We start from the raw sequence: 11144 nt of genomic DNA, 5'->3' as shown, positions 1-11144 counted from the left end.
TCTTTGGAACAAGTCACTTTGACTGGACGCCCCAAATGATGTTCCTCATTTGTGGCTGTATGGCCATGTGAATTTAATATCAAACTCAGTTTAGATCTCTGTTGGTGTAAGCCTTTTAAATAGAATTGTTTAATCACCACATATGAAAATAGTTGTTTTCATTTGTCCCATTAGCCCAAGTGTTTTGCATCATTTGACTATGAACATGAAATCATTGGAGGATATTGCTGGCACCTTAAAAGCAGTCAAGGGAGAGATGAGGCGAACTGAAAGAAAAACTTATCAAATACTATGAGTGCCATATCTTGATTTTTCTAAAAAGACATTCCATCAATGTACATGCAGTTGAATGGCAGGTATTTTTAGGGGTAGGGGGCTAGAGAAATAAATGTAACATCTTGACTCGTTCATCATTTTTTTCTATCAATTGTATTGGTCCAAGGCCATTTACAAAGCAGAAGCTGACATCCTTAAATTGTCATTTTTGGCTTCCCAGCAGGAGTCGGTAAGTTATGTTATTCCCAATCTCTCATCGTAAGTAACGTGTTATTGGGATTTGTGCGGTGGCTATCGTACTGGCTTCCCACCGCCGGGATTTGAACCCGGCGGTGTTGAATATTTTTCAGTGGTATCTCAATCCTTGAGGTGCTTTGTGGAAGGCACTTTGAGTGAGTATGCCGTCCGTCGGATGGGACGTTAAGCTGCGGACCCCTTGGTGCCTTTCGTTAAGAGTAGGCTAATGCCGACGCCAGGTTTCTCTCCACCCTTCATCCTTTCCTGTCCATCCCTAATGGCGCAAATGACCTCAGCTGTCGGTTGCCTCACCTAATACCACTACTAATACTACTCAATTATTTCTATTTATTTATTGTTTCATGAAGAGAAACATCATTTTCAACGGATGGAATTTTTCCTACTACTACATTGTGAATATGGAATGGAATACTACTACTACATTGTGTTATCTGGTGCTGTAACTATTTGGTTTGGCTAATGACTACACTATCTATCAGTGCAGTCATCAGAACTCAAGGTGGTAGTCCACAGGGAGTGGCACTTATATATATGCACTTGTGTCAAAAGACTTTTTTTTTTTGACTGATGTTTGAAAATACTAATATAGCAAAATTGATGAGCAAATTTTATAGTAAAGATGTAAAAAGCCACCTCACAAACGAAAGAATTTTGCAAATAATAATTCATACAAAGGATGGAAAAGGGTTTTTTTGTCAAAAAAGTTGCAGTGCTAAGTTGCAAAACAGATTTTGGCTGCTAGAATGAAAATGATGAAGTATGTTAAGAAGAGAACAGATTCCCTACTCCTTGTGAAAGCTTAGTTGCCTAAATAATTCTCAAACAAAGAGGTTTTATCTGGGTGCGACATTTAGTGCGTTTCTTCAATATTTTGGTGAGCATTTCTTTCAAAAATGGTGTTTTACATGGCTTCATAATTGTGGTCTGGGCAATAAATACGCAAAATAGTGAAATCTGGCGGCCATGACACGGACCAAGGCTATCTAGCAGTGCTGTTTGCCTGAGACCCAATGCCTTCTGTGTTTGGCAGATCATCGAGCTGTGTGTATATGCAAAATTCTTTGTGATTTAGCTTTTTACATCTTTATTCCATTAAAAAATTGACTCGTATACTACAGTACTATTGGTATTTTCAAACATCAGTCAAAAAAAATAGTCTTTTCATATGACAAGTGCATACATTTAAGTGCCTCTCCCTGTCAACTACAACCTTGAGTTGAAATGACTGAGCTGGTGGATAGTGTAGTCCTTAATGAAACCAAATAGTTAACTGCATACAGTGCTTATATAAATGACAGAATTGACTAGCTATTTCTCCAACTTTGCAAGCATTCATTTGCATCTTGAACAGATTATTGGAATAGTGCTTCACCATCAAATTTTGCATGAAACTGGACAAAACCTGGAAAGAGACACACGACATATTCAAGGCAGCTTACGGTGATAACACCAAGGGTAGAGCAGGTGTTTTTTAGTAGCACAGTATATTTCGGGATGGTAGAGAGAACATTGAAGATGCCAAATATTCAGAATGGCCTTCAACCTCAAAAAGTGAACAAAATCTAGCAAGAGTGACTGCTTTCCTGGACAGGGATGGCAAATTAAATGTTTTCATGATTTCCAATGAGCTTGGCATCCCTAAAAATGATGTGCATCAACTTGTGACCAAAATCATAGGCAAGAGAAAGGCATGTGTGAAGTTGGTGCCACGTGCTATTGGATGAACAAAAGGAAACTCACTGGTGGATCTGCAAAGAGCTTCTTGACCATGAGAGTGGGGAATAAATTTTTTAGACAAAACCCCACCAGACCTCTCCCTCTTCCCCTGCCGGCAGAATGTCACCACATCTCGGTGGAAGTGTTACAACAGGCTTACCAGTACCAACGTTACCAGGGAGCTTATCAGCAATCTGGGTGCCGCCGGCCAAAAGCCATACAAAGCATGGAAAACCCCCTGGAAGTGATGTGTGAATACACATGGGGCTACTTCAAAGACTTTAGACAGAATTTATCAATTCTGGCAATATATTTTTTTAATCAACAGTCCTTTTGGGAGAGACCTTGAATATACATAATTTAGGCAAGTTTTATTCAACTTTGATTTAAAGGGCTTCATTTTTACATTTTACTTGCCTTATAATTTCATTACTGGGCTGCCCTCTCTATTTACTCCTCGAAGAAATTTGAAACAAAATTTTCCCGATAAATTGTACGTAATATTCTTATATATATATTGGTGGATGGGTACCAAGACTAGGAGGATTACTATCATTTATCTTCATTAACAGTAGTAGTATGGCCGACTAGCAGCTGAGGTCACTTGCACCATAAGGGATTGACAGGAAAGGATGAAGGGTGGAGAGAAAACCGGCATCGGCATTAGTCTGCTCTTTACAAAAGGCACCAAGGGGTCCGCAGCTTAATGTCCCATGCGACGGACGTCGTACTCATTCAAAGTTCCCTCCACAATTAACCTCAAGTAGGGATTGAAATACCTCTGAAAAATATTCAACACCACCGGGATTTGAACCCGGGCCCTCTTGGTGAGAAGCCAGTACGATAGCCACCGCACCATCTCGATCCCTGTCTTCATCAACTATCTCCTCTTTTACACTGACACTACTTATCATATGCCAGTAATTATATGAATAACTTTGTATCAGAACTGCATTGTACAGTCCACTGTGATTTACTTGGATAACTCAATATGCTTCAAAGTCACCAAAACAGCTTGGTTTACATAATTGAAAGGATCACTAAACACTCGACATGATGTCCTTATTACCAATATTTCTGTAGTACACAACCCTAATAATTGAAGCAGACAACACACATACAATGAATAATTCATTTAATGACAATATTGAGCAAATGCTCGGATTACATATTAAAACAAAGCTCACTAAACTAGCTAATAGTGCCTCTCTGAAATTCACATATTTGAAGAAATGTGCTAACACCACCTACGTCTATCCAACTATGGCATACTCTCTGAGTAACTTCCTCAGAATGAGATAATATTCAGCATGGTATGCATTTCATTTTAAAGTAGTAGCAGTAATGGATAGATCATTCACTTGATGACCATTGATGATTTACATAGGGCTCAATGTGATGCCTGAATGCAGATATTTTCAGTGTGCACAAATCTCAAGTCTTACATAAAACAATATCATGTGGCATTCAATTTAGCCAAGACAGTTGACAGCATAATAAGAAAGCAAACTAAAAAGAAAAACTGTTGTCACACACATGAATCACAGACTACAATAACCTAGATCATGTGTAAGGATTTCCCAATTTTAATCATGCATATGATAAAAATATATTCATTTAAATTCTTCAAAAATTAGACAGTGCACTCTTTTGAGAAAAGTTTTAGAAATTGCATTTTGTTTAACTCCACAAAAAATAATGAGTGCACAAAATATAATATTAATGGAAAAAATTACAATAAACTACTAAAGATAACAGCTTAATTGCCTTTTTAAGTTTTCTTCATTTTTGATTATTTTGAATACTCCCTTCCTCTGAATACCTAATGTTCATTAATAAATCAGAATCACTAATGAAACAGAAAGAATCTAAATGATAAAATTGTAATACAAAACTCAAAGAAATAAAATTTGAACTTGATGACATGTTTTGCTAAAAACAACACCTATCACCTTAGGTAAAGCACCAGAAAAGGGCATAAATAGATTATAAAATTGAAAATAACTTAAGGGTTGCGAGTGCTTTGGTATTAAGTTTGTATCACATTAATGAGTTTTTTTCAAAGTATTTCCTCATTTCTGCTAATGCCCTACCACGATGAGATATTGCATGCTTCTCCTCAGAGGGCATTTCTCCAAAAGTTAATGATTTCCCCTCTGGAAGGAAACACGGATCCCAGCCAAAACCTGCCCCACCCCTTGGGTGAACAATGCTTCCTTTAGTTACCCCACGGAACAAAAGCACCTCAGACTCACTTATCTTAGTCACCTATAATAAACAATAGAAAAATGTTAGTAAGTGCAAGAAACATTATTATTTAATGAAAGCATATCTTATATCACAATGTCATTAAATCTCAACTGAATTCCAGAAATAACAGACCACTTAAAACTCTCATTGGGAATTCAGTAGAGAAAACTCAACCATTAGCAGTCATGCAAAAGTTAATAATTCTCCATTATTGTTATCCTTACCTCAGGAAATTAGAAGTCTTCAGCAAGTTAAATAAAATTCACCATTTAAAATAAAATAATCATAATGGGTATCATATATGTGGAGACAGGGTGTTTCTATAACAACTCAATTTTGTCATGAAAACTGGATTTCATTTGTGTATACAATGCATTAATGTGAATCTTAAATAGTTATGTACTTAATTTGTAAGAAATACTGGTATTACAGAGGTGAAGTTATGATTAAAGAAGTTAGAATAGCCAAGCAATATTCAGCAAATAATCTAATATTAATTACTCCAGTTATGGCTATACTTGTTTCACCAGATGCAATAAATCAGAGAGAGATCGAGTTAACATTACATACCTCAAGTAAGATAGCCAAGAATTTCATGCATCATTCTTATAATTGACTACCACAATGGATAAACCTCCAATTTAACTTATCTTACCCAGTCAGATCAAAGAAGTTACTTACCAAATATTCAAACTGAAGAGAAAAAACTCTGAAGGGAAAAAAGAGGTGCTCATAGGTGTACCGAAACACGGAACCCATATACAATCCCCTTAACTGACAAAAATAAAATAAAAAACTAAAGCAGTCTAATTTCTTGGCTGCTTTTAATTCAATACCACCAGACTGCAAATGCATCTTTTGTAATTCCAAGAAACCACGGGAGATGCTAGGACAGTGATTTTTAACACAGTCATCTGCTAATATATGCATTACGGTGCAACAATTTTTGAACCTGGATCCCTGGCCACGTGCTTTGGCCAGTTAAGCTACCAAGGCTTTTTCAAGTTAAAAGCCAGTTAAGGCCAAGGATCTTTTACAATCTGAAATTGTGCATTGTAAGCAGATCTATGTGATTATCTTACTTCAATTATCATGTTTTCACACCATTGAAAGCGTTGCTCCATATCAAACTTTTAATGATTATATTGAAAATATCCTTACTCAACAATTCCTGTCCTCAATTTCCTCATCCTTGAGAAAACTTCTTTGCATAGAGCAATTCTTCTTCTGATGTCTAATCTAAAAGCCAAGGCTTAAAAACAGTATTAATACAATTGATGGTTTCCAGTGTAACTTTATGGAATCAATTCATATTGGAAATGAATAAGTGTAACTTTGTAATTCCATAGAAAATGTTTTACGATACAACCTGGGTTTCGATGTTCGATGTCATCTTCATGTCCACATGAAGATGACGTTGAATGTCGAAACCTGGGCCATATCATAATAAATTTTCTGTGGAATCACAAAATTACAATTTTTCATTTCAAGCAGGATTAATACAAGAATGGGGAGCCATAGATAAAAGCTTTGCTGTTTGATTGCACATTAGAAGGGTTATAGATAGTAAAAATCCACTTGCCACCCTCCGTGTCTAAAAAATAATTAGTTCTACTTAAATGCATGCTCCTCCACTAACCTTATGTGTTTTGTTATAATAACCCATTCTTTCCGCATGACATCATTCGTGTTCTGTTCATCTGTTTTTAAGTTTCCCTTTCAGTCCCTCTTCCCTCCCGGCGGGGGGGAATTCCTGCTACCTGCAACGTTGGGTCGCATTCCCTTCCTTTTACTGTCTCTTTGGGGGGTAGAGTGTTTTGTGGTGCATTTTCATGTGGTAGTGATGTTTCACATTCTTGCTTGTTGTGTCCTGGCTTGCGTGTTTTAGGATGGCTTTCGTGCTGTATCCTGGGGTGCAGTTTTTTGTTGTTTTGCGGTGTATGTGTTTGCATGAGTATTGGATGGAGGGAGTTTTGCATGAGTGTGTGCGCTGCTGGGGTGTAATTTTCCGTGTTGTTTTTTGCATGTGGTATTTTTCTTTTTTACGGTTGGTGACCTAACACCCCCCGCCACACGCCCTTGCGGCGGCTTGCGGGGTATTATGTAGATGTAGATGTAGAACATTCCTTCAGATATTCAAAAGTAAGTGAACCGGATTTAAATCATACACTCAGGGCTGGACTGGTTTTAAATACCCCTGTAGCCAATTGTACCCCCATATTGCACATCATCATCAGTGACATCAAATAGGAGTGTCTACCAGATTAGTAAACAAAATTTGCTGTAGTCAAGTTCAGGGCAAAGCAATGATCTGAACAATGTCAGCACCATGGTACAGTCGGCACCCAATAATGCATGGTTGAGATAGCATAATTAATTGGCCAAAGTTTTGTAACATCTCTTAAAGCTGCTACGTTTGGCCACCATGTGATTTGTTGGTAGAACAATAACCCCAGGAATGCAGAAGACCCACCAAACAGCAGAGGATTTTTACCTGAATTTGTGGAGGGCTGACGATACACAATCTTGTACAGTGTATCCCTTCCATTTATTGCTCATAACGAAAACCCTGATTTCTTTGACCAATCCTTCAATCTTTAATCTGAGCTTGTCTCATTGCTGCAATTAATCTGGAGGCCCTACAAAAAATGGCCAAGTCATCTACAAAAAGGGAACTCATCACTGGACCCAGAATACAATCCACTATATCACCTATGGCAATTGCAAAGAGCGTCACACTTAATTACAGATCCTTAAGGTACAATGCTTTCCTAGTTGCATTGTTTCAACGGGGGAATAACTATTCTTACTTTATAAAACGCAAATGGTAGAAAAATTGTTGATAAACATTGGCAGATTGCCTTTAAAATCCCATAACTCTAGCTTATCTGAATCCTTACATCCCCAAATGCTGTCATATCCTATATTGATATAAAAAATACAACCACAACATATTTATGCAACAAAAGAGCCTCCTGAATAAAGTTATCTGCTTGAATAAGATGGTCAAATGCGGGCCCGCTGTGCTAACAGCTACACTGAATGTCGGGGAGAAAACTCCCCTGCGCAAGAAATCAAACAAGTTGGTGATTCACCATACTGTTCAAATCCATAGGGAGGGAACTCACTAATTTGACATAGAATTCTTTTTGCACAATTAATAATGGGGATATAAAATAAAGATCACTTTTTATAGAGCAGCCCTAACTAAATTAACTGTCTAAATATTAAGGTAGACCCTAGACATACCAGCCAGGGGACACATTCAACAGCTTAGAATGCATTGATGACAACAATGTACAATGACACCTACAGATGCTGAAATTTAACCAGGCAAAAGTTGGCTCAGATCAGTGAAATGATTTACAGATGTGTAAAGAACAAATTTCCAAGCTTTTTGCTTCACTGAGGTATACTCTTAAATGATTTTTGCAATTGTACGAAATCTCACGAAATGAAAGATCTCCTCTACATTAAGGGAATATTTAGATCTAAACATGGATGTGAATACGGATACCTTGAAAATTAGTAATTACCTCTGCAGATGGACAGTAGGCAAATGTGCAAATTGCTTCAGCTGATTTATCCTCCCAGCCTGTGAGCATTTTGTGTAGTCCTTCAGCTCCCAGTTTGTCCAAAAACCATTTTATATAAGGTCCTTCAATGGGGGATTGGAATGAAAAAAAATGATTCCTGTAATTCATATGGGTGACTTAAATTTAAACTTTTTAATTAACAACAACAATACAATGAGTACAAGAATCCATGACCAAGGCTGAAAATGACCCATGCAACTTGAATTCATAACACGACTTAAGTAAAAATAGGCCTTAATTCACCATGTTCATCCACATCTAATTTAATAAAGCGTAATGGCATAGGAGATTAGCTATGGGAAGCTTCGTGGTTTCATTTCTCAATAACTCCCTTCCATTAAATTAGGGTTTGATCTGATAGATAAAAAGAGCCTGGTATTACCATGGAATGAAAGCATAGTTAAATGCTATTTGTATGACCATATTTTACTTTACAGAAAATACCAATAGCTGCCTATTCTAATAGAAATCAACAAGCCAAGTTTCAGTGTGAATTTCTTCCAAGATTTTGAATATGTAACAGCTGCCAGAACCATATCCCAGATGTTCGATCCACTCAAGAACCACTAATAGTTACACAATCCACTCAACATGACAACACAACAGGAGGAAACAAAACTCTTTGTTCAAAGCACAATGATTAAGCTTCCAATGAAAGAGAGGACTGTCCTTGAATCCAAAAATTTTAGAATGGAGAAAATAGTTATTGAAGAATTTTTACCTTGCAATGGCTTGCAAGCATGTCGAAGTGCTTGGGGGTGGAACTACAGAAGAGAATATATGCTAACACTTATAGCCAGTTCACATATTAAAATTCAGGGGTCTAACTCGTAGTATTTAAATTCATTGTAAACATTATGACCATGCCAAAGCACAAATGGGGGCCACCACTCATGATGTGATATGCGCAGCTAACTACACAAGAGGGGTTTAGGAAGGAGGCAATACCAGGGCACCTCCTTGTCTACTAACACAATGGAAATAAATCATAATCTCAAAGTCATAAATATGGCAACTGGCTATAAGTGTCAACACTAATATAACGACTCCTGGCTTCTGTTAATGAAGTAAAATAAGGTTACCAAGAGATATCATTGTCTCCAGACAGGACACTTTTCAGGAGTGTCAAAACTTGGGGGAGAGAAATGATTAAGGCAGGTCACATCTGTAATTTCATTATAAACAATAGTGTTGTCACTAGATCACAGCAAAATTTTCTCATGGACTTGGCACATTTGAGTATATCTAAGAATTTTCCTTTTTCCCACCAATGGAAGCAGCTTTCTGGTTCATTGGAGCAAGGAAAGTCCTTCTGCACGGGATCATATTGTTACAGATCTTGTTCTTAGAATTTCCTATTTTCATCTGTTAGGCAATTAAAATTTAGAGCATACGGGAACCCAGGGTAGGAATGCTGGCATTATCATTAAGGAGCAATTTAATTCCTATTTTGCCCAGGAACAAAACTTGGCCAGGGGATGTACTAAGGATTTATTTTCAAATTATAGCAAACACAAGTGTTGAGAACCATAAATTTAGGAAACATAAATACATCTGAGAAAAAATTGTCAATCATCTTTTGTCATCAGATGTGAATGTTGACCAAGGGAATCAAGATGTCCAGGATCCTAGCGTTTGCGACACCGAAGAAATATGACAAGAATCTAAGTAAATCGGAGGAAATGGAAGAAAATGATTCAACGGGAAAATTAATGATGCTTACAAATAAAGCACGTTATAAGTGGGTAGCGTGACATACGGGTAATTGGATTTGCTGGATATTAAGAGGAGACATGGTAATTGTGCTACTGTAAGCTGAAAATGTAATTTATCTCAAGATACTCAATCAATCAAACAAAGGGTACCAGTAAATTGGACACCAATTCGTCAACCCGTTTCATTAACAAACCCGATATAAATTATGTCCAAACTATTACACCAAACTAGCACTTTTACCAAAGTATACTCCAGAATATGTATGTACTTATAGTATAAGATAAAACAGGTATTTTTTAAATAAGCAAATAGTTTACAAATGAATAGGTGCTGAAGATTACAAATCGCGGAGGAGAAAAATTAGATAAAAAGATTAATCTAAAGTAAGGACCTATAATCAAGTCAAGTAGGTAAGCGTAAATCAGAACTCAGTATATCTACAATTACAACTTTACCGGGTAGGCCGCACATTGCATTGAAGCACAAACAACTATCTTCAACAATTACTGGTCCACCAACTATCTTTGCTGCAGCGATACACTTCTTTCTACATATCTCGTCAACCTCTCCTTGGTATTCAGGTAAATCGACTTTCTTGCTTATCATCTAAAAATATTGGAAATAACGGTCACAAAAGCCATTGACTTATTTCCTTGAGTTGATAACATTCTTGAATTAATACCACAATAATTACCTTATTCCTGAATGAATTCCCTAGAATCGAAATTACCTCTTCTAATTTCTTTGCATTTCCAGTAACAAACACGATTTGTCTTTGCATTTTGAATAGGAATACTCCCTGAAATGTAAAAGAAATACTGTTCAGCATAGATTAAATCACTCCCTACTCTTTCAAATGCAAAAAATTTAAAAATATAAATGATATCGAGAATATTGTCATCACTAAATCCTAATCAACAAAAAATACAGTTGTGGTTCCACAGGCCACAATCAGACGGACTTACACGTGCCATTCAAAATGTTAATGAAAATCGTCACCTATCAAATATAAAATCATGGAAAGCCATCATACCAACAATAAGGATTCCTTTTCTAAATATTCAGCTTCCGAATACAAAAGGCTCCAAAATGTGTTATTTATTTCGCAATATCTGTCTGGAACTTCGTTTTGTAGCGGCTTAAAACAAACGAGTTACGATTTACACATGCGTAGCGAGTAGTCTGGCGGGAATTCGGGGACCGAGGGAATTTCAATCGAGCTGTAGTGTTGATTCTTACGAGTTTTCAGGTCCTCCGAAAGTAATATCACAGTTACACACTCATTCTGGACATTTTCTCTGCGCATACGAAACTGCTAACTCACAGTAGCGT

The 11144-nt window shown here is 36.9% G+C and overlaps 1 protein-coding gene across 2 annotated transcripts; it reads right to left on the bottom strand.

The window, feature by feature from the left end:
• Positions 1 to 3368: 3368 nt before the first annotated feature.
• On the bottom strand, positions 3369 to 10945 carry LOC139698694 (inosine triphosphate pyrophosphatase). Of its 2 annotated transcripts, none has more exons than XM_071597572.1 (5): positions 10846 to 10945; positions 10507 to 10611; positions 10268 to 10418; positions 8037 to 8158; positions 3369 to 4518 (listed from the first exon to the last, which is right to left on the bottom strand). In XM_071597572.1, exons 2-5 carry the CDS (start codon positions 10591 to 10593, stop codon positions 4291 to 4293), a joined length of 588 nt encoding a protein of 195 aa, XP_071453673.1. In that variant the 5' UTR covers positions 10594 to 10611; positions 10846 to 10945; the 3' UTR covers positions 3369 to 4290. The 2 variants fall into 2 exon arrangements, with proteins under 2 accessions (XP_071453673.1, XP_071453672.1); XM_071597571.1 differs by having other exon boundaries at positions 10507 to 10630; positions 10846 to 10916.
• Positions 10946 to 11144: the final 199 nt, after the last annotated feature.

Source organism: Hetaerina americana, unplaced genomic scaffold (assembly GCF_022747635.1).
Source record: "Hetaerina americana unplaced genomic scaffold, ioHetAmer1.1.p SCAF_9, whole genome shotgun sequence".
NCBI classification, from domain to species: Eukaryota; Metazoa; Arthropoda; class Insecta; order Odonata; family Calopterygidae; genus Hetaerina; species Hetaerina americana.
Note: the sequence above shows the minus strand (reverse complement) of the source record. Positions and strands in the feature narration are given on the sequence as shown.

What these genes read in the sequence shown, in the direction of transcription:
- LOC139698694 (XM_071597572.1), bottom strand. Translation starts at nt 10,593, where the DNA reads ATGCAAAGACAAATCGTGTTTGTTACTGGAAATGCAAAGAAATTAGAA. An exon ending in GGAATTCATTCAGGAATAAG is followed by an intron (nt 10,419 to 10,506) that starts GTAATTATTGTG and finishes CAATATTTTTAG; the next exon opens with ATGATAAGCAAGAAAGTCGA. An exon ending in CCTACTGTCCATCTGCAGAG is followed by an intron (nt 4,519 to 8,036) that starts GTAATTACTAAT and finishes TGTTTATTATAG; the next exon opens with GTGACTAAGATAAGTGAGTC.